This window comes from Lates calcarifer, linkage group LG9, assembly GCF_001640805.2.
Source record: "Lates calcarifer isolate ASB-BC8 linkage group LG9, TLL_Latcal_v3, whole genome shotgun sequence".
NCBI classification, from domain to species: domain Eukaryota; kingdom Metazoa; phylum Chordata; class Actinopteri; family Centropomidae; genus Lates; species Lates calcarifer.
Genome location: NC_066841.1, coordinates 19,206,322 through 19,231,292, shown reverse-complemented (window position 1 = coordinate 19,231,292; position 24,971 = coordinate 19,206,322). Strand labels below are relative to the sequence as shown.

The 24,971-nt window shown below is 39.9% G+C and overlaps 1 protein-coding gene across 1 annotated transcript; it reads right to left on the bottom strand.

The window, feature by feature from the left end:
• Positions 1-3,321: 3,321 nt before the first annotated feature.
• Positions 3,322-24,697, bottom strand: LOC108895487 (aryl hydrocarbon receptor-like). The gene is made up of 11 exons (XM_018694329.2): positions 24,018-24,697; positions 21,115-21,293; positions 13,352-13,464; positions 13,176-13,265; positions 12,974-13,094; positions 12,075-12,214; positions 11,220-11,422; positions 10,871-10,980; positions 9,650-9,791; positions 6,734-8,303; positions 3,322-5,732 (listed from the first exon to the last, which is right to left on the bottom strand). The coding sequence occupies exons 1-11, from the start codon at positions 24,089-24,091 to the stop codon at positions 5,637-5,639; spliced, it is 2,838 nt and encodes a 945-aa protein (XP_018549845.1). The 5' UTR covers positions 24,092-24,697; the 3' UTR covers positions 3,322-5,636.
• Positions 24,698-24,971: the final 274 nt, after the last annotated feature.

The window sequence follows — 24,971 nt, the reverse complement described above, 5'->3', positions numbered from 1 at the left end:
ACTGTATTTTATTTTCTTTTGTTCCTGAATAAATCATTTTACATCTCTTTAGTATTATCTGTAGGACCATTTATTGCCACATGATAGAGCCAAAGTGACACTGGGGTTGATAATCAGTGGTGGAGGAAGGAGCCCTACTCAAAACCGTCCTTCAGGTAAATGTATCAGTACAACAGTACAGAAATACTTAAAAGTCCTTCACTGAGAATTCTATTTAAGTTAAAGTACAGAAGGGGTAAAAGGTACTTGTCCCCTAAGAATGATATATTGTTACATATATTATTACAGTGTTGATACAGATGCATTTACCAACATTTTACTGTTGTAGAGTTTAAGCTAGTTACATAATATGCAGTTAGTTTAGTTTTCATCCTGGGGTTGAGCTCTCCAAAGGGTCACAGGATAAATCTGAGGGGTTGTGAGATGATTGATGGAAGAGGAAAGAAGAAAAAAAAAGTCTTTGGATCTCAAACACTTATTTAAAGGAAGCCATCTTACACGTTTAGGGTGTTTGAAAACTATGCAGTAATAATAATCACAACAACAACAACAATAATAATAACAATAATGATAATAATTATTATGGTTCTTATCATTATTAATAATAATAACTTTATTTATAGAGTACACCTGCACATGAAAAGAAACTAGACACTGATTTTTGCAAGAAGTAACCAGCAATGAGCTGTTCAATAAATATAGCCAGTGGAGTAAAAAGTATTATATTTCTATGTACTGTGCAGGTAAAGTAGGTAAAAGTTTATAGTTAATGAAAATGGCACTCAAGGCAAGTACAGGTACCTTACATACCTTACATACCTTAAATACAGCACAAACAGAATAATCACATTACTGGATCACAGTGATTGTTGCATTAACACCTGGTAAAAGTGGGGCTAGCTTTGATGACCTTATTTATTGCTGGGTAGTACTAGACTAGTAGACTAAATTAATGTTCAGGTACGTCAGAGTTGTTCTTCAGGTAAATGGATTTAGTTCCACTCCAAAGTCAGAGGTGATTTTAAGGAAACTCAAACAACCAAACAATATGTTACTTCCTAAAACAAGAAAAGCATCAGTGGACAAAACAGGAAATATTTTTAAACTCACAATGACAGGGAAATCATGGAAAGGTTGTTAATATCACTCTCATTTCTAACTACTGCTGAACTTCTCTGTCTCTGCTTTCATGAACCAAATCCCAGAGCAGAGCAGTCATTTGTTTTTAAAGTCACTTCCTCTCTCCTTCCCTCCCTCCTTTACATCTCCTTTTCTCACAAGCTGTCTTCCTCTCTTTCGTTTTGCTCTTAATAGAGCATCAGAATCCTCGCGTGAGAACGTTGCATTGGGTCCAGTTGATTGTGATATTGGGTTACTTTATTTTTCCTTGTGTTTAATCCCTCATTCAGGCAGAACAGTCAGCCTGTTCTTCAGGGACAGCTTGGATTTCAGAGCTGGACTTCAACAGCCCTAAAAAAAAAAAAAATAAAAAATAAAAAAAAACAGCTTACAGGTTTTACACATATTTTCCAAAAGATAAATAATGGTTTAGCATTGCATTAGGTGATTGCTCACTTAGCCAAGACTGATGATTTTATTGAGGGAGAAACCCAACAACACAACACAAAGGACTCCAAGTGGGTGCATTAACCTCTTTGTTTCCAAAAAGAAGGGTCTATTCAGTGGTTACAGCCCATAAAAATATGGCAGAGGGAAGGAAATTATTATTCCCTAAATTATTAATTAACTTCACTTAGGAAAGTAATAGTCATTATGTGCAGTATATGCAGAGTACTTTCAGAACAAACCACCCTACAGGATCATCTCCATTAAAAAACCAATCAGCTATCAATGTCACAAAAGACATTAGAAGCAGTATGGATGGATAGCTGAATCAACTTATGGGACACAGGCTCAGGGGCCCAAGGAATCAGGGGACCACAGAAGCTAAATCTGTGTCCTGGGGTGGTGCAGAAATTAGAATCTTGTTCAGTTTTTATCTGCATGGTATGAAGCTGTAAAGAGGTTTATTATAATGTTTAGTTACAGCCAGGAGATTATGGATGTTCAGGCAATAAGAAATGAAAAGTCTCATTATTTTTCTATTGTTTGTTGTTATTATCATTTCTATTAGTGTCATTACTAGCAGTTTTCAATAATTGTGTAGCTTGTACCTGAAAGTTTTCTAATAAATCTAGGAATTCTGTGCAAAATTGTAAATGTAAAACAACTTCAAAGAGCCACAAAATGATCACAACAAGATACAAAATGTTCTCAAAGACTCAAAACCACCACAAAGAGAGGAAGAGAGGCAAAACAACCACCAAAAAAAAAAAAAAAAAAAAAAAAAAAAAATCAATGCAAACCACCACAAAGGGACACTGATTTTATAATAAACCTCATGTTTCATATTAAGATTTTTCCAATAAAAATATCACATTTCTACATTACAATTTGAATTACATTCTTTGTGGGTGTTTAGTCATTTTCTGGCTCTCTCTCTTTTTGCAGGTGATGACCATCCATAATCCATGTTCCACAGAACTGAACAATAGGAAAAACACCTGATATTCTGACTCAGGAGTGTTCACAGATTATTCCAATGTGGTTAGCCCTAGTGCTAACCCTGCAGTCCCACATGATAAATTGTTTAATTAGCTACTTTTATTATATGATGTATTTGTAGTAGTTCATTACCAAATGGAGCCAGATACAAACAGTGTGCAACTCTTTAAAAATGAGCTGAGTGGATAGTGTTGATGTTATTTTGGATCTTATATTAATGCCAGTTTGTTGACTGTTTGTTGATGTGTCTGTGGTTCTTTTCACCATATAAGAGATATCGTCAGTGTCAGAAATTCCCAGTCAGAGGCTGATGTGGACAATTTTTTCCTACCTGCTCAGTAGAAAAAATCTTTTTAAATGATTTTAAATAAGTTCTATATCCAATTAAAGACACAGTCCAATCCAGAGGAGACACTGAAAACACAGAGGGGAATATGCAGTGTAAGGGCATACAGAGGAGGGAGGCTGGTGATGGTTACGTAATGGCTTGTGGGAACACATACCTCAGAGGAGCGATGATGTGGGAGCAGGTAGGCTGGAACGAAAACATTAAATTGTGCCATCATGCCCACAGATACTCCACAGATAACAATACAAGTTGGCACTGGAGCTGCCCCCTAATGGCTTTAACCTGATACCTGTGAGGTCGGGTAGGTGACCCAGTTTGAAAACAATCACACACTGTCCTCATACAAACCCCCTCCAGAGGTAATACTCCACATATCACATGAGGAATGATACATACAACCAACCGAGGGGGTTACAATTCTTTAATGGCAAAAATAAATTAGACTTGTCCCCAGTGGTTATATTTTATACACAAGGAATACAAAGCAGCTACAGTGTAACATTACATATAATTACAGAGACAGGATAATATGGTAATAATCTCCTACAGGTAAAAAAAAAAAAAAAAATGCGCATGTTTTCCTTTTTGAATATGACTTGACAAGACAAACAAAAGACAGTTCTTCTTTGATACAGCTCAGATGGATACATGATTCAACGAGAAAATATACAGAAGGTTTTTACAGGTCTGAGTCACACTGCCTCATTTAGATGTGTTCACAGTAAGCATATCCAGAGTGAAAACATGAGGTGAAAACATTAGGTATAATGCCTTATTACTGGTTCAATGAATCCATTATATTATACAAAATTTAACAGGCTCAATAATTTAATGCCAAATTTAAAAATAATTAAGCATTCGCAAGCAGTGTAGTAATAGTTAACAAATGTTTTATAAGACAGTATAATGTAGTTGTGAACAGATATAAGGACAAGTGTTTATCAGTGTAAGAAATTGTCAACAATCGATATTCCAACTGTGAAGCATCAGTAACTGGTGTGTTAACAGTTTATGTTAAAATATGAAACAGTTAAAACATAAAATATATATCCTTATATCGTATATATTATATGAGGTATTTATTCATTACAATTTTTGCAAGAATGAAATCATTAAAGGTCAACATGCTCTCATGTTCTACAACAACGTATAAAATCAAGTCACAGATGTTTACAGCAGTGTTATATTGTATCATCAATCATTCAATAAAACACCAAAACACCAGTTACAGATGCTTCATAAGAAAAGTCCTTGCATCTGTGTACAACTACATTACACTATGTTAGTGACCATTTATTGAATGTTTCCATACTACTAATTTGTGCAAAAATTTGTGGTGAATTTTACTGTTGGATTTAAGCATCTTGCCCAAGGGCACATCAATGGTACTGAAGGGTGAGAAAGTGCTCACGTCTAATATATTTTACAGTATTATAACACTGTAGATGTGGGTTTCATGTCTCACATGGTGATTCAATACAAAGTTCTTTACAGTTTACACTTTACAGTTCTTCTAAAGTTGCCAGATAATTGGCAAGTCTAAAGGTAACTGTTCACAATTCTTCCCAACAAGTCTGCGTTAGTGTTGGGAAAAGATAAGTTCCTACATTTCACTCTTTAGTTTCACAGCTGGGAAAAATCTAAACCACCTGATTTAAAAAAAAAAAAAAAAAAAAAAAAAACATCTTCAGTTGGATTTACCAATAACAAAAAGCTGCTTTCACTTTGATAAAATATCAAACATTTTCTTTGCTTTTAAAGCCAAATAAAAAAGAATGGATGATACTATGAGGTCCAAGGCCTGATATAGAGTCCAAAGTGAAACCTGGACTTCCAGGTTCTGATCCAGAGGAAAACCTCAGTCAAAATCAGATTTGGAACAACACTAATAAATAAGAATCCAGCTTTAGAACAGAGTCTTTCTCAACAGTATGTTGTGCAACTTTTGAAAAGTTATCTAATATAATTCTCTATTCAATATTTATGTTTTAGCAGCCTTCAGTGGACACCATTTCCCATAAGCCTTAGACATTTGTGGGCTGGTCACAGCTCAACAGGAGAGGTGAGTCCAGGTTAGTGAGGTTAGCTGAGACACCTGCCTGCTAGAAACTGCATTTACATAAAACGAATTTTCAACAGAAATGAAATGCCCACTAGATTTTCTATCAACATTAAAAAAAACAACAATGACTCTGAACAGAAATCCAGCCCAGTGATTACAGTTGTCACCACAAAGTAAACAAGTGATATATGACTGTACTATCTAGGAGACAAGGTTGCTGTGATAACATGAAAAGTACAGGTGCTCACAAAGTAATCTTTGTTTAACCTTGTTCAAAAGGTTTCATTTTGCAATAGGAACTGATGTAATGGAGCTGATTTGTCTTAGAATATGAAAAGAAGACTTCAGAGACACAATGTGTTTTCTTAGGACTAATGAGGGAAATGCTGAATGATGGACAAGACGTTATGACCGCAGCTGTCTACAAAAACTCCACTCAAATAACCACACTGATCGAACTGCATATAGATGGATATTAAGATGAAGCAGATATAAAGGTTTACAGAAGAGAGCTGTTAGGAAGAGTTACACTGAGGTGAAGTCCCTCTCCATCCTCTTCTGTTCTGTTAACCCTGTTATACCGCGTACTAAATATGTGTTAAAAAGTTAAGCATTGGATATGGTCAAAATCAGTCTGATCAGAGAGCAGTGCAGAGGTGACTATGGTCTGGTGTTCTGAGAAAGGTTGATGCTCCCAGTGGGAAGCGCCGGGAAGGCAAACGGGTCCACAACGTCGCTCAGGGGAACTTTGGGAATCTGTAAGAAAAGTGTAGAGAGGCTGTGATTATTTGATCATTACCCTGAAAAATCGGACAGTGTGATCATTTAGTTTCTACATAACCTTTGCAAATGGTATCATCCTGTCAGCAGTGTAGGCAAAAAACATCTTCAGCACAGTGACTGGATGTTTCAGACTAAAAAATTTCTCAAAAATTTCTTTATATATGCTTATAACTACGTTATAGTGTGTTATAGGTATTTCTTAAATGTATATATAATGCTAATAAATCCTATAAGAGGGTAACAGGATTTTAAGTTAAGTGTTATCAGTTTAAATTATTTTCATTTATTTTCTGAGAAAAAAATTTATCAGTTTGTTATGGAAGAAGTCAAGTCAAAACTATTATTGTGATTAGAAACAACAATTCAGCACCAATATTTGTTGAATTTATCAAACATCAACAGAGAGAAAGGGTAAGTACATCAAAAAACTCTCCCACAGGAGGTAGACCAAACAATAGTTGTATCTGCACACTGTCTGTCTATCCTTTTTAGGATTATTTACCATTGCTGTGCAACGGTTCCATCAATCAGATACAGTGAATCAGTGGCTGAAGAAGATCTGATGAAGTGAAACACTGCACAGCAACTGTAAATAAAACAACAACATTGTGGGAGCAGAGAGCAGTGCGTTCATCTGACATCAACCCAGAATCTGACAATGAACTGATTTAACATGTTCAGTGTTTTATCAGGTTTGACTTCATCTCACAAGTTTAAGCTCGGAAACTTCATGTTTCAGACCAAAATTATCTTTGAGGGTTCAACTTGACTTCTCTCCTTAATATTCCAGTTTTAACAGTTTTTATCAGTTTTAACAGTCACTCATCTTTTGCACTGATGATTAAACCTGCAGAGTTTACTCCAACTATCGGTCCCTTAACAGTGTCTATGCAGAAAATGAATGGGACTTTTACTTCCAGAATCCTGGATGCCCAAAATAACTCATTTTGATAGCAATAGCAATCTTATCTCACCTGAGCTTCACTGTTCCAACAGAAGAATGAAGACTGTAATGATGCATTTTCAGGAGGATATTCTGATCCAAGTGTTCCCACGTTGGCATCGTTTCCACTCAGATGACCCAAACTGATGTTGCCCATGTCTGTACAGGCAGCCATGTGAGTGCTCTGACTGGTCATCGTCCCCTGGTTGATGCCTGCAGCTGCCATGCCTGGATTCGACAGGGTGAAGGGCGGACCATTTGTGGTAGTCCCTGCAACATGTGTGGGTCCCCTGGAGTGCGATGGTCCCAAGAGAAGCCTGTTCTGTCTGGTAGAAACAGTAGCAGCACTCGGTATGCGACCTTCTATTTTTTCATACATGCAGCTGCCAGATAGTGGCTGCGTTTGGAATGACTGAGCTGTTGAGTTCACACTGCTTTGTGTGTGTGAGGAATGTGAAAGTGTGTGATGGTGAAAACTTTGTGGCAGCTGCTGTTGCTGTTGCCACACTGAAGGGATCTGAGGCTGTCGCCCCACGTAAGTCTGCTGTGAACCAGTGTGGTTTAGAGAATATTCTACACTTTGGTCCATTGCCTCCAAGCCAGATTGATGGCTGCTGTGAGTATTGTTGAGGTTTGGTGCAGATGGAGGCCAACACTGACGCGTCAAACAGGATGGTGTTGAAATCATTTCATTACCACAGCGGTGATTGCTGCTGCTTGGAGGCCACAGAGAAGAGGTGTGTGCATGGTGACTGTTACGACACTGAGTGGGTGTTTGTGTGCTTGTCGTTTGAGAAGCAGCGTTCAGTCCGGTCGAATTAGAAGCATCGCCATGAATATTTCCCAACTGAGCCTGTTCTCCAGATCCACTCTGGTTAGATGTCATGTCCGTCCTTGACTGCCGCTCATTGTTTGAAAACCCAGGACGCTCACCTTGAATGGATAAACTGTTGATGGTTCCCGAAACATGACACCCTGTCTGATCTGAACCCTCAACCACAACCCCACCAGTCTCTCTCCTCAGAGCCTCCTCCACATATGAGAACACATCATTAGCCAGGGTGCGATTCAGCTCCCTCTCTGCGTCTTCCTTCTCTTTATTCATCCTGAGGAGGGTGTTTTCCCAGTCCTTTAGCTCCATCTCCTCCACCTCAAGACCCTCTATCCCTCCATCCTCAATATCTCCCAAAATCTGCCCCAAAGAGTCCATCATGGCTTCAGATGTGGAGTCCACTTTCAAATACCTCTTCTGTAAAGTCTGAATCTGACCTGGCACACTGAGCAGAGCATGGCTGTCCATGAAGGCTTGTTCCAAGGCAGATTGGGCTTGTTCACAATCAGTGTCCTCTGTTTGGGAGAAGATTGGGAACTGGGGACTGGGCATCTCTGGCTGGGTGTAAAGAGAGTGGTCCTGCCGGCGAAGGGATCCCAGGAGTGAGGCAGGATCCAGAGGTTTCTCTGTTGTAGACTCAGCAGGGCCAGAAGGACCCGAGATGGAGAAAACATCCAGAGAAACGTCGTACAAGACACCTTCACCGGTGGCAACACTGAAAGGGAGCTGCTGCCTTCTCTGGCGCAAATGTTCCTCTCCTTCTTCATTTCTACAGAAAAACAGGAGGCAACAAGCAGAAGTTACTACTGCAATCCGAGTGGTCAAGTAGCTTACCTAGTAGAGTGCATAACATGTATCAAGGCTGATAGTGAAGTGCTTGCAGATCAAGGCCCTTTGCTGCAAGTCACCAATGTGTCGTAAATGATGGCTACATACATCATATTGTGTTTAAGAGACTGAGGATAGAACTACAAAAATCTGCTTCCTCACCAGTTGATAATCTATGCTGAAGACATGGAAATTAAAGAAACAATGTTTTTTATATTTGGTTGTGGAGTGCAAATATGATAAGATTTGACTGTTATTTTGTACTAAAATAACACTGTTTGTCTACTTATAAAGTGTGTTATTTCTAAGTGTATGCTAGACTTTTAGGATTAGGACTAACTGATGTGTGTGGATGTGTGGTGTGTGGAGTTAATAAAGTGGAAACATCCCCAACTCCAATAAAGATCCAGACAGAGCTGCTACAGTAACATTAGCCTAAACTCAACACATCTTATGTTATATAAGATAAACACACTGTAATCCTTCTCTTACACTTTTGCTATTGTGTTTTTGGTTATGGAAAGATTATAAAGACACCACCACCAGACACAACTCCTGAGATACTTAGTATCACTTTTACTAGTCGTGTACATGCACACATAGCTGGTTTGATCTGACCTGTTGTTTCTCATGTTGATTCTGCATCAAGCTATTTATGCGGATGTTTTAACCTCAATGTAAGCTTAACCAGGGATGGGAGCTGCAAATTAGCTTCAGCTAAACGCCCAATATACATTACATCTGTGGCACTAATCTATATGTAACAATGATTATCTGTATGGTCACTCTTAAATAAACAAATATAAATTAGTACTACAGCTCTGTGCACACCACGTCATCATGTGGAAAGATGTGGAAGCTTGACAGGTCTAGTTACAGTTGCTAAGCAATAATTCAATAATCACTGTTTGGGGGAGGGTTTTAAGGACTAGTTTTCACTATTAGTGGCGGAGTCCGCCATTTACCTGCAGGGTTCAAATTACCTACACTGCAGGAATTCACAGGAAATTATAATCCAGCTACTCTGGGTAAATTGATATCAGCCTCACTGTTGATAGTTTTACAGCATCAGAGCTGTATTAAGTAATTGCAAATGCTAAACCAAGATTCCAAAATTCCTTGCAAGTTTGTTTGGCTGCACTGTAAAAAGATAGACCATTTGTTTGTCTGTTATAGTTCTGACAAAGTTCCATTTGCTGTAGAACTACACTTTCTGTTATCATGATAATCACAAATGTTGACAAAACAAACAGACCTGAAATCTAAAGTTAAGATAGCGATGCTTACGTGAGAGCTTTCTGACGAGCAATGATGAAGTCTGGCCTCCCTTCCTTGAAGACTATCCTGGCAGAGGCCTGAACCCACAACCAGTGTCCTGTTTTAGTCAGCAGCCTGAAGAATGTGAAGCCACTGTCTCCGGTTTTAATCACTGAGGACAGAGCAGGTGGACACAAGACTGACTTATGACTGACAATAATGTAAAGTTAAAAAGGTGTATAGGTAACACAAAAACTACAGAAAATGGAGGTTAATAACAGCAAGTCAAATTAATGTCATTTGGTCAAGTCAAATATATATATATATATATATATATATATATATATATATACATCATGGTGCTTGGGCTGCGGTGGCAACAGGCTAAGCAGGGTATTCCAGACATCCATCTCTCTACCACAAGGTCTCCTCTCAGTTGGACATGCCCAGAAAACCTCCTTAGGAAGGCACCCAGGAGGCATCCTAACCAGATGCCGGAACCACCTCACCTGGCTCCTTTGACTTCCCAAGCTCCTCACCCTATCTCTAACGCTGAGCCCTGACACCCTGCAGAGAAAACTTATTTTGACCACTTGTATTTTTATAAGTTTTAGGCCTACTCTAAAGAGTGCAGGGGGTGTCTACCTCCTGGACCCAAACTGGAAGAAGGCCCCACAGTAGAGGAGCATGATTTTTGAATGCTCTGCCTCTCATTCTAATCTATATGTAACTCTAGGAACCACCAGTAAGCCTGCATTCCAGCAGCACAGAAAAATTAATTATTTGTGTTTTTGCTTTCAAGCTGATGCTAAATTAAGTAGAGATTGTTAATTTGTCTATAGCACATAAAATAGATATACATTTAGGTATGACAATAGGCATTAATGGTAACCAATGGTAAATTTTTTATTGAAGCCACAAAATTGTTTACAATTATTTACACTATTATTTACACTATAACTAAGTAACTATAACTATATATATAGCTTTCCATGAACCGGATGTAGGTCACACTCCAAACAGTCCTACGTAAACCAGTGCTTGCAAAAGGTTCCTAGGCACGTATTTAGAATGCACAAACCGGCATTGGGGGAATGCATACGCTATCTCGGCTGCAGTCTGAATGCAAACGGTATGATGCGAATTCGCGACAATCGGCGTTAAGGGATTAAGAGCTTTGTAGGTGGATTCTAAATTCTATTCTGCAACACTGAAAAGTTGAAAGTGTAACTGTCTTATAGAATAACTCACTCTTGAGGTGGTTGTCTGCGCAGTACATCATGTCAGCAGCATGGATGAACTGATAACCAGAGCCTGTTGTGACCAGCTCTACCTCTGTATAACCCAAAACCAGCTTCCCCCTGAAAAGAAAAAACACACAAACAAAAGACACAATTATTTCATTTTCTGGTTCAGTCTCTGTTATGAGTAGGGGGCATTTGACACTGGTTGATTATAAATAATAAAATCAACATGTAAGAAGTTGTCTTTATCGCATGTCCTTTCATCTGGATAAGGGTTATTTGTGGGGTTCATAAGACACACTCAGGCAACACATAACCAGTCAGGTGTGGAAAAAAAGGAAAGGAAAATGACCTACCTGGTGTCTATGCCCACAGGAGCAAAGTCCATTCGGTGTTTGGTCTGAAAGATGAGGGTCTTGGTGCGGATCTCCGTTACTGAAGGAGACTGTACAGGTGTGGCAATGGCGAACAGAGCCAGCTGAGGAGGAGCCACAGTACCATCAGCCCCAGCAGTTCCCTGTAAATGCAGGTACTTCAGACGCCCAGTGAAGTTCAGAGCCTGGAGTGGAGGAAACACAGACACATTAATGCATGTAGTTACACAAACAAACATATCAGTTACATTTCAATGGGATTTCTATCCCTGATAGTGATGACAACAGCCATGTCGTTCGGTTGTTCCACTACTTTGGCCCAGACTGAAATATCTCAGCAACTATTGGATGATTTGCCATGAAATTTCACACAGGCGTTTGTGATTTCCAGAGGAATTACCCCTCATACCACTGTTGACCCCATGATTTTTTTCTCTGGTACCACAATGAGGATGGCATTTTTGGTTCTGAGAAAGGGTAATTTCCACTGGGGATGGCAACTATTCACTTTTCTGCCAAAATCCAGAAGAGAGAAGATTTGAGGTTGGAAAAAAATGTTGATAAATTAATCTGAGTCATCTTTAGTTATTACCATGTACTCAGAGCAATAAGCATGGTGCCATGCATCTTTTCCCTCCTTTTTTGGCTAAATACTTGCTGCCTTCCAGTGGCAAAGCACATAAATTGCCTACAGTAATAAATGACTTATAATGCTTAGGAAATAAAATGCTAAAATTGCATATAAACACTTAATCTTTACATTCATTCTCAAAAATAGAGGGTAAAATTGAACATCAGTCAAAGACCAAAGCACAGGGATATTTGTAGTTATGTTACCAGGAATCCAGAGGTGTTGTCCAGGAGGCAGCGAAGGCGACAGCAGAAGCTTCTTTCCAAGAAAGAGGAGTTCTCTGGAGGGAGGTACTGAGGCAAGAAGCTCTGAGAGCTGCTCAGAGTTTTACTGCTACACTGCCCATCTGCAGAGAAACAATCTTTCTATTAGACTGGTATGCCTCCATACTGTATCCCACCATCTCTGCCTTCTGGGTTGATCAGCATCTGATACTCTGATACATCTCCATAGAGGACAAATATTTGTCACAGACACTTTACTACATCATATCAAAATGTCAAAGTAGAAATGCAACAAACACCAATTCATCTCTGATTATTTCCTCAAATAATAATCTATAAAATGTTGAGAAATAGCGAGAAGTGTTCCTATAATTTCCTACAGCCCAAGTTCATGTCATGAAATCCAAACTGGTTTTGTTTGACCAACAGCCCGAAACCTAAAGATATTCAGTTAGATAATCTGGAAGTAGGGAATATTTTGCATTTGATTGATTTGATCAATCAAGATATGTGCTGATTAGTTTTCTAATATTAGCAACTGATAAGAGCAGAGAGAGTTTAAGAAGCACTCCGATGCATTAGGCAGTAAAAAATACATGGAGATGGTTTTCAGGAAGTCGTGATTTTAGTCGTTTTTTGGGGGGGCTTGTGGATTAATGTGCATGTTTTGGTTGTGTGTTGTTAACTGCTGCTAGAATTAATACTCAAACTTCTTGTTGAATAATTTTTATCTCTTCTGGCCTCTGAAAATGATTCGGATGAAATAAGGAAAAAACACAAAACTAGTGGTCATATGCAAACCAGAGATGAAGGACTGCAAGTAAAGATTGATTCATATTAAGAGGCAATTTTAGGATTCATTTTTTCTTTCAAATCTTTACCTTCTGCTCTCATGTCTGTGTCGGACTTGCTGGGGTTGAGGGCGAAGTGAAGCTGACATCTGAACATCTCTCTGTCGTCCATGTGGATGAGGTCGTACACACTCTGGTGGACGACGTCCGACTGACAACAGAGGAGGGAGTTTATTGAACTTTTTCTCAGCACAGTTTACAGAAAAATATCGACACTGTGTCACATTTTTACCTGATGGAAGCCCAGGAAGTCGTGGGTCGTCGGGGATGTGTAGAAGATGGTGCCATCGGTCGTCACAACCAACACAAAACCATTCAAAGCCTGCGGAAATAATGGGAATACATGCACATGGCTTCTACAAACACTGGTGCACACATGTAATCCTAGTATGTGATTAGTTACTTTACCTGGAGCAGGAGTTCTCCCTCTGAGAAACTGACTCCATCCAGGGACACGGACTGTCCATTCCTGCCGTTTGCAGAGGCGACACGAGCAAACGTTCCATTTCTCTGCAGTGCCACTGCAATATACAACAACAACAATCAACTCAGTCAGCCACAAGTCAGCCACTCATACACACAACATTGAGTTTATGCAGAGTCACGGTGCAAACGCAGATTCATTTTCAATGTCCTGAGCCTCGGAGATGGAGGGACGACAGTCCAAGGGTCAACTCACCCGAATTACAAACATGTTTTCTTTAGAGCAGAAACAGTTACTTGAGTTAATTAATCATTTAGTCTTTCAAGAGGTTATTAATTTCAAAATGATTTCCTTAATTGATTTATCAATGCTGATCTGACAGAACAAGACATATAAATGAGTCAACTTGAGCTCTGGAAAATTGTGATCATATTTCACTGTTTTCTATGATTTGACAAATATTCTATTGATAATAAAAGCAGTGGTGACTTGCAGTCCTTGTTTTCCCACTTACACCCAGTGATATTTATTTTAGTATTCATTCTACTAGTTTTTATAAAATAGTCCCAAAGAAAAGTGTTCACACTGGGGTCTGCGGATTATCCAGTTTTAAGAACTTGAGCAAATTAAACCAAGCTATTATATGTCTGAACTAACGCTTTAATCTTCCAGCTGTGGGAGATGCATTATCCAAATCTTAATTCAGCCCTCACGTCATGTGGCTTTCAGCTGGGTCTCCTAAAACCAGCTGATATTTCCAAGAAATAAAATCTTTTGTTTTCATGGTTTATGGATTTCCATTATATACCGGACACATTTTGTTTTATTCTAGTTGGTATGTTGTAGTAGATGTTAATTAGGTTCATTGTAGCTGTTACAGCTGCTATGGTTAAATGGATCAAATGACTGCATGTGATGTGAAAGATGATAAATGTAGTGACAAACCCGCAAAGATTTATCGACTGTTAGCAGCACAGCGTCTGGGTATCCAACACTTACTCTTGCTAATGTTTCGCTGGTTTGTTTGTGGAACAGACAAAATATCAGTGACGTCCTACAGGACAAATGCAGGCAGCCTTTACCTCCAAGAGCAGGACAGCAGAGACCACACACAAAAAATGCAAGTGTGAGCTTTTTATGCAGAAACATCTACAAAGTATCCACGTAAGAAAAACAAGTTCAGGTTTAGAATCAGTTGCAAATATGGCTCACCGATATAAGTCAGTGTTATTTCGATCAAACCAGACAGAGCAGCATCTTCCCTTAATGTTAAAAAGAGGTGATTTTTTTTAAGCTTTAGCAAAATCTTGTGTAATCTAATCTGTGATCCCTGGCATTCAGTCAGCTAAGCAATACCTCCTTTCCTCTGCCTACAGTAATGACTCTATTGCACGCTAACAAACTTCCCTCACCTACCCCCTCCTCCCTCCTCCACCCTCCCTCCCCTTTTTTTAAAACAAACCCACTGGATCTGCCTCTCGTCTCCACCGCACAAACCCAGGAATTTGCCCTGATGTCTCAGTCGAGAGCAGCTTTCTACAAACTGATGACTCACTGCAAGAACCCAGAGTTTATTATTATGGAATGAAATGGAACCAACTCAGGGGATCTGCTCAAGTTGTTGTAATACTTCACCACGTTAAGCTCAGTGTGGCGCCAAGAAACTGGACACAATGTGCAACACACAAAGATGATGTGAAAGACTAAACAAACCTGAGAGGCCGACTTGTCTGTTTCATAAACAGTTTACCCTTTACCCTGTAACCAGACCTCCTCTCTGCTCTCTCCCCTTCACTTCCATCCTTTCCTGCCTCCCTTCCTTACATTGTGACTCACTAACACCACATTTTAACTCTTTTTTTTTTCTTGTCTGAAACTACTTAAGTTTTGAAGTCTGTCTTGTTAAGATGGATGTTCAGTGTCACTGTCTTCTATCAGCAGCAACATGGTCTCAGTCATTTGCTGTTACCCCCGAGGTGTGTGGTCTCAGTGAGGAGCCCCAAAGGGTAGTTACAGTGAGCATGCAAATGTACACCAAACTACACGTACACACACGTATGTACACATATACACATATGCATTGAAAATCTACTCAGTGCAGAAAAACATTCTCCATTCATCACTTGATTGATGATTGATTTGTTCTTTTTTTAAATTTAGAAACTGGTGAGAAAATACTAAATTGTACTTAAATGCAGTACTTGAGTAAATGTTCTTACTTATTTCCCACCACAGGTGTTTCAGGTGTATTTCCTGTTTTATAATTCAAACAGCAACACTCATTTTATATTAAATGTCACATAGCAAAGAAGAGGTTTGGTTCTTCCTGCAGGACCTGGAGCTTCTTAAGATGCTCTGAACCTCGTATGAGTAGATCTTCGCTCTTCTTCACTCACATTTTTTCAGAGTATCTTAAATGATGTGGTTTTGTGAAACACCTGTTAGGATTAAGATGATAAGTCACATTTGTCCAGTACTTAAGTTAATGTACCAAATCAAACCTGAAGCTTGTTACCTTAAATATAAAATTCTGAGAAACTGTGCTGCAGTTCTGCTTCCTTAATGTATCTGCTTTCATTTGCCTCTTCTTGAAATAATATTAAAATACTTAAATGTGTCCAAATTCAGCAGAGGGCATCCATGTCCTGTGTCCGGGCCTCTGTATCTCTGGTCTGTTTATGACTCAGCGGAGCAGACATAGATTTATCTTGCAGGAAAATGCAGCTGGAGACCCAAGTTAATGACACAGATGACCCGACTGCAACCTCGCTCCCCCGTCATTATCGACCAACACAGGAAGCAGTCATGAACAATGAGCTCGCCAGCCAAACAAGACAAACTGCCCCCCTCCACCCCACCCAACCTGTGGTGATAGATATCCAAAGCAGTTCAGACTCTGTCACTATGGGGACAAAGGTTCACCATGGTAACCTCCACACCTGGTAATGGTAGCAGCAGCATCACCTGGGACTCATTCAGAGCAACAGAAACAACAGACAGGTCTAAGCACAGAGTTATGATCAGTGCTGAAGAGTTTGTTGACACTGCTTCAGTTTCTGTGTGCACACATAAAGTCAGAGGTGAAGCACTCTGATCTTTGGCTGAAGTTGAAATCACAACACCACAGTGTAGACATACTTTGCTAGAATTAAAAGTCATGCATTCATAAAGTTACTTAGGTACCAACTGTAAAAGCCCTCATTATGCAGAGTGGCCTATTTCTGCATATTCTGCAATGTCTTTAATATATCTGTCTTTAATATACCTACCACACCCAGACTTACAAAACACCATGAATTCATACAAGCCAGGACCAGAGAGCTGCATATACATTTCACAAACAACACAGGAAGTGCAAAAATGCAGAAGCAACTTAAGCATTTTGCACATTCACATCCAGCAGCCAGAGGAACCAGCTCTCCTCTGTGCAGCTAAAGATCTTTGGCTTCCAGAAAAATGAAATGTAACATATGATACAGGGCTGAACGTCTGTTTGATATGATCATATATCCTTAATTTTGGCTTTAACGATACACACTTTAACGAGTAGAAAACTCTAACTTTGTGTTGTCTATATCGAGAATCAGACTATTTTCAGTTTAATTTTAGACAATTTAATTTAGTAAGAAAAACTATACAGGTAAAAAATTCTTGGTTGCCTTAGATAAATGTTGCACTTGGAAGGGTTGGACTGCATGTAGCTCTCTGTATCTTTCTGCTGAGAGTTGAAGCTACTGCCTGCAGCCAGTTAGCGTAGCTTAGTTCTTTCTTTTTTAAGCCCATAGCTGTTCACATTTTGGCAGATCAGCACCATTAAAAATATCCTGAATTAGCCATTAGCAGTTCCTGTTTGCATTGTTCCTGTGGATGTACAGACAACTATCACTGTATCACTCTGAGTCTGAAGAAAACTTAAAAATGTGATAATTCTCAGGCAAGTTCTGCAGTTACTGTCACATCTGTCTGCGTGTTCAGATGTGACAGACATATACAGTCCAGTTCTCTTACTCTATCCATGTATATATTATGGTGACAATCTGGTTATCTACTATTTAATTCTAAGGGTCAGATTACCACGAAACTGACTAATGCTCCTCAGGGGATGAACTTCATTTGGGAGTCTCCCTAAACTTTTCCTCATGATCTAGTCTGTACTGAACTGGTCTTTGTAAAGCTGATTTTCTTTGTGAGATGAGCGTGAAGGCAAAGTTCAGATTTTCAAAACTGAAATATTATTTGTCTGAATAAGAGGTAATGTTTCTTTCTAATACACAGTTCAATTATAAGTACATTTTACACTTGTGGTAACAGACCTACTTGGAGGTCTGGAGCTAATATGCCTTTGTTTATCGATATTTTGAGGTGACACATAATGAGTGACTGCGAACTAGGTTGTGTTTCAGACTCAAACAAGAGGTTTGTTTTTATCTTACACAATTGAACAACAAGGAATATGATACAACAGCCCTTCCCTTGTTTTATTTTTAAGGCTTTGTTGTGTGCAACATTAGCCATATTATTCACATTATTCAGCTCCTGGCTCAAGGCTGGACAAAGGAGGGAAGACCACACATATGTTATAACTAAAAAATACATTTATTTAACATAACTGAAAAAGACACTAACATTAAAACTAACCTAACAGGATGGAAGCCAGAGAGGAGAGAGAGAGAGAGAAAGACTGGCTACCAGCTCATATAGTACAGCCAGACAAGGTGAGCTGAATATGCCTGACGACAGGTCAGACGGGGGTCGTCACGCAGCCCTGAACAAACTTCCACCGCAATCAGAGGAAACTGCTGTGGAAGTGGGCACATGCAGGTCTTTTCTCTAAAAACAATTTTAAAAAAAATAAAAAAAACACTTTCATCTTGAAAAATACATAATTAATTAATAAGTTTTTTGGCAACACTAAGGACCCCCTTGAAAACGAGATGGTTCATCTCAAGCAGCTATCCTAATGAACTGTTTCAAAGAACACTAAGGATGGTGGTTAGTTAGTCCACCATTTTGGTCTAAAATATCTCAACAGCTATTGGATGGATTGCAATGAAATTTTGAGAGATGGTCATGGTTTCCAGAGGGTGAATCCTACTGACTGATTATTCCCTGATTTTTCTTCTAGCACCACCATGACGATGACATCTGTAGTTTACTACTACTACTGAATGGATTGCAATTTGGTTTATTATTACTTAAATACCATGCAATGCGGTCCAATGAGCTATTACGACCTGTTTTTTTCCCAATAGTATCCCCATGTTTTGTTCTGGGCTCCCTCCTGTTACAAGCTGTTTTCAGAGAAAAAGCTCTAAAAGGCCACTGTACACTATGTGCTCAGCAGCAAACAGTACATAGACACAGTTAGAGACTAGCTGGTGAACATAATGGAGCATTTAGCAGCATTTCTCTCAGGAAGTTAAACAGAAGAAGAATGTCTGTCACAACCATCTTAACAACCACAGGTCAGAACTGAACACTCTGCTATGTTGTCTTACAGAGTACACATAGTTCAAGGCAGGGCAGGCACACTCTATACGGACCATTTGATCCCAACTCAGCACACACACACAATAGCCTTTGCCTTGCATGACCAAAATCTGGGTCAAGAAGATTAAGTATCACCTCTTTATTTTAAGCCCCAGAGGAAGGAAATGATGCGACTTCTGAAAGGTTGATAAGAAATAATGTTACCTTCAGATTAATAAAGCTCAACAGGTGCCTCAGTAAATCTGTGGCTAGAATCAGTTAGGTTGCACTCACTCATGATGGAGGAAATGTGAAGAAATTGGGGTAAAATTAAATTTTACTCCAACCAGCGTTTCACAGTTTCAGTTTGTTTAACTCATTCTAATCTTTCCAGACAGTGTCTTCTTACTGTCCAGCCACACTCACAGCAATTAAAGGTGAATACACAATAGAATATAAAACTCGAACATTTACATTTTTTTTGCTTGGGTCATTGTTGATGGGTCAAGTTACATAACATTAAATAAGACAGTGGCGGTTCTTGACGACAGCTTGTGTGTGATGTCAGTCTGGACGAACATCAAAGTCAAGAAGAGATAACATGCTCACAGCACGATGTACGGCAGCAGAACGTCCTGATGTAGATACAGTGTTCATCAGATAGACCTTCAACCTTCAACTTTACTTTGTCGTTTTCACTATTACCTCTCTCCTTTATCCCAGACTCTTCAGTCTCACATTACACTAACTCACTCTTTCTTAAACATCTTTATTTTTAGGACAATCTCATGTCAGACATTAACTGCTATGGTGGATTGAGTGAAAAATAAACACTCGGGTGATGTGAAGCTGCAGTGGGGCTGAGTGTGTTGGTTGCTCAAACATCTCCATTCACAAACACTCCAATCTGCACAGCCTCGTCAGGAGCCCTCATGTCGTGCCACCGTGCTTCAGAGCTTCTGTCCCTCCTCCCTTTGCAGCCCCTTCTTCTCCATCAACAGCAGCGATCAGCTGGCTGATAGCAGAGCCACAGAGGCACAAAGAGAGGAAGGGCTTCCAGTACTCAGACCAGAATGACTTCTGATTTTGTTCAAATCAAGCCTACATGTTGGTTGATTTCAGATGGCTAGTGGAAGTGTCTTACGTAATAACCTGCATGATACCGTATTGACGGGTCGTTTCAGTTTGGGCTTATGCCACGTTCACGTCATACGGGGTGCATGGTAGAGATGGGACAGATTCCCATGTCTGCTACTTGGCATTTTAGGTGGAAAAAGATAGTGGGGCAATGTCTGCTGCTTCAGACATATGCCAGACTAGAAAATAACACAATTTTAACATTTTCCACACATCTTCATCAGCGTTGGTTTGGGTAGTTATGTTTGCTCTGCAGAGCCCAATTTCACCATGTTTATAAATGACGCCCGCTTCTTTCATATTTGATAATCCTCTCAGGAAGAGAACTGAGATCCAGCCTGTTCTTGACCAGGTACCATCAGTGGAACTGTTAAGTGCCTCCTTAGCCATTTTTTTCCTCCAGGTTAAACCTGTGATTATTTCTACCAGTGGTTTGCTTTTCAACAATATCCAGCAGCCGATGACACAAGGGATTTTAATCTCCAATCAGACTTTCACATTTGTTCTGTAGATAATCTACGTCAGTCATGATGACCACAGTTTTTCTGTTCTTTAAAAAGAAATACTAACTTCTGTGAACTACAGCTAAATGACAACAAGAACACCTGACAGAGGTGTTTTCACATTGGGGATACCTCTTTTCACTTCAAATACCAAAAAAAATATGTTGTTTACCCACGAGTGCCCAGACTGTCAGCACACACCTGTACCTGCATGTAGACATACTCTATGTACTGACGACATAAGCAACCAAATGCCACTTTTAACTGTGCGTGCATTTGATCGGCGTCAGAATAAGGACCTACTGTTCCAGTCTGCATGTCTCACATTTCTCTGCCTAGACTCCATCTGCTCCGCACACGCTCCTGTTTCCCTCCCAGCAGAGCTACTATTCATTATTCACAGTGTCATGTTCCCTCTCTCTGACACCCCGAACACTCCGAGCTCAGCCACAGAAATGTCTGGAGCAGCATATTTGCACACTTGACATACTCACATACTCACTCACAATGTCTCTCACTTTCTGTTTTTCACTCACACACATGTCAGTTTCATATGACTTTGTCTGTGTAACCTTTACTCTTAGTTGTGTGGGCGTGTGCGTGTGTTCACAAAGCGGTAAGAGGTAAACGGCACTGACCGTGGAAGTAACTCTTAACCTTGAGGTATCCCACACTGAGCCGGAGCACAGACAGTTTGTCCAGGCGACCTCTGACCTCCTCAGAGAAAGGCAGCAGGCTGGTCAGATGGTCCAGCTCTACATTCAGGCGGTCCCGGTGCCGTTTGGACGGATTGGTCTTCAACGGTGGAGGCTTCGCACTAAAACAAGACGCAAGACAAGAGGATATGCTCAGTGGTGCTGCCTGCTGCCTAAAACATGCTTGCTCTGTCTGACAATCAACAGAACACTGTGGAATTTCCATCTAGAGTTTAAGTGGGTGTTTTGGGTACATTTTTCATATCCTGTAACAAGCTCAGATACGACATCTGAACCTCTGTATGTGTGGATGTAGGACACATGTGTGTCATGCTGAAAGCTCCAGTTCATAAAAATAGAAAATTCCAGCCCTGAATTTCTAAGACACAGTGTTCCAAATAAACCACATCAAACAAAGCTTCAACTTCCTGGTTTAAAGAGCCAGCACAGGCTGAAAGCAGGGTTCATGCTTCTATTATTACAAGACGAGAAAACACACAGACAAAGAAATGTTATGTTAGTCTATGTTTGGAATAGATCCCTGTGAATTTTGAAGAATGGATACTTTCATAATAAAATGCCATTTTGCTGATAATAGCTTTTGATTTTTTTTAATTTTTTTTCCTTGTAGTGGATTAAGGGGCTCTCCCAAAAGATTATAACACTGAGGGACTATGTGAATATGTGCACCAAATGTCATGGCAACCCACCCAGTAGTCGTTGTGACATTACACTCAAAACCACAAATGTCAACCTACTGGACTAAAGGTCAGGGGATCACCACAGTCATTAGGATTGATCCTCTGAGGGGCATGAACGTGGCAAACCATCCAAAAACTAGATGATACTTGGAGTCATATCATGTTATTAATACAGGTGCATCATAATTTTGAGACACCGTGTCTGTTGATCTGTGCCAAATTCTACTACAAATTACCACAACATAATTCCTCTCCAACATGTCAGTGCACGCAGCAGTCCTGTGTGCCATCCCTCCCTGACAAAACACAGAGATCTGAGACAAGAGATGGAGGGAAGAGGAGGGAGGGAGCGAGGCAGGCAGGAATGAAGAGATGAAAGAGAAAGAGAGTAAAACGTGAGAATTCAGGCTCTGCAATCTGGAGTTACACTCCTGTCAGCTGCTGGTGAATAATACGGTGAAAATCACCACTCAACAACGATGCAATCACAATGCTTGACCCACAATTGCCTCAGCTCCTTTTAACTTAAAAGTTGGATCTGGGCGTCTGGGTGTAACTGGTGTCTCCAGTGGTAGTAATTTGCAACAATTAGCTGATTCATTGATGAACAGATGAACAGAAAATCAATCTGCAGCTATGTTGATAATCAAAAAAATCACTTTATTTTTCAAGCTAAATTGCCAAATGTTTGCTGATGATAGAAAACTGAGTATCTTTGGGTTCTGGACTGTTGATCTGAACGCATCTGATGATGTAAGAAGTATTTTACATTTATGTACTACAAGGTAACCCACATGTGTTCCTCCCTGGTCCTCCTGCTTCCTGGCATTTTATGTTACCCTGACCAGAAATGGACAGAGAACCTACACGTCACTGTGGTGAATTTCCTTTTAGATCATCTCCTTCAAACCCATGTTCTGTTGTCTGTTAATTCATAGAGGCAAAATAAGACTAATCCAACTATGGAATTATTCCATAAAAATGATCTGACAAATAGTCCATAATGATTTTAGATATTTACTGGGTTTTGACTTTTCATAGTCCAAACGAGGAAATAATCAGCTGTTTCACTATGATAAAAATAATCAATAGTTGCAGCCCTGATTGTTTTAGCTGGCTGAGGTGAGGTTTATGTACAGCTGGGGAGTTCAATGTCGGGCTGCAACTAATGATGGTATAAGTAAGATATTAAGTTTAGATGATATGAAATTGAGATACTCTTCATGTTCCAGAGAGAAGTACTCTTGCCATTTTTTTTGCCATAATCTGTAAAGTAACAATCAAAGCGCTTTACACTACAGGTTACATTCACACACACATTCATATAGCACTTGTTCCGTATACTGTATACAAACACAACTCTAACTCTAACACACTTTTACACTGATGGTATGCCATCGGGGGCAATTTGGTGTTCAGCATCTTCAGTGCGTGAAGCTGGGGGATCAAACCACACAGTCAGCCACAGTGTAATATTTCCCTGCTCTTTTATCTGACTACCTCTTCAACCACTGGTTGTTTTTCATGCCTGTGTCCTTACACTGCCATAACTATGAACTCCACAGACAGCATCAGTGGGGAAAGATGTACTCAGTTCTTTTGCTTAAGTTACTTCAGCAATAATAGCAACACCACAGTGCACAAACACCCTGTTACAAGTAAAGGTTCTGCATTCAAAATGTTACTTAAGCATTTTTAAAATTGCTTGAAAATATATTAAATACCCAAAGTGAAAGTACTCATTCTACAGAGTGACCTTACACAGCTGAACTCCACAGCCACCATCACCTGTCACCTTACCTTATCTACTCTTGACGTCATTGTCTTTGCGTAGCTGCAGGTAAACCTGTCCCATCAGCGGAAATCATTAATCACTCAAGTAAAGCTATAAATAAATTTTTTTTAAAAATAGAACAACCTGCCTGACTCGTCGCTTTGGTGCAAACACGAGGAGACTGTGAAAGGACAGTTAGTTAAGTAGTAACAGTTAGAATTACAGTCATTATCACTGCGGTAACTGACTGACAGCATTAACCCCATCCACGCCGGTCAGGCCCGCTGGGCTACAGCAGTACAGTCAACATTTCATAGCCTGAAGAGATATTTAATGACAATAATAACGTTTTAAAAACATTAAAAACGTACACTTTCTGAACGGGCTTCTTCCTCTTCTTCACTGCGTATACTCCACCGTTCCCCTGCATGGTGGCGCTGGGCATTCACCCAACTTTCTCTGCCTCTCCTTTCACTTCAGAGAAGAATTAAAAAAAACAAAAAAAACAGACAGTTCAACCCAGCATTAAAAGTTTGGGATTTTTAAAAACTCCAGACAGAACACACCCCGGCTCTCTCCCTGCTCTCCTGCTGCCAGGGTCTTGCAGAACTTCCAGTTTTGTTTTTTTTTTTTTTTTATCTGTAAATGCGGCTCACTCCGAGATAGAATCCAAGCGTGTGAAGCGAAGCTACTCGATCGGTTTAAGCGTCACTTCAAGTGGACAAGTTTCCAATGGAAATACCGTGGCTCTCACTCCGCAGCCAGCCCTCCGTCTGGCTCTTCTTCCCGCCTCAGCCAATCCAGTCCACTGTAACATCTGTGCATCTCTGTCTCATCGGTTATTATTGGTGTAAACCTTCACCTTTGTTTATCTTCCGTGTCCTCAGCTGTAAAACACACACACACGCACGCACACACACACACACACACACACAAACACACACTATAGGCCTACACGTAAACGCGTCGTAGGTTATTCAGAGACAAACAGGCTCAGTGCATCGTTTCCTGTTCAGCTGTAAAGTTAGTGTTGAGGCGGCTCAACTTTCCGTCTTTTCCTGCCTCCTGACAAACGTCGTGTAACCTGTAACTCCATCCAGCGGCGGTGCCAGTTATCACAGGCTGGCACGAGTAATATACATACAGTGCAGTACAGAACACTGCAAATATATTTACATCTACATTACATTACTATTTTTTAAGGTACTTTACTGACACAGAGCAGGTTCTGGACACAGTGATTCTATGACATCAAAGTCACATTAAAAGCTCTGTCTTTGTAGGAATCTCATCCACCATGTTGTCAGACACTTGGAATAACAATC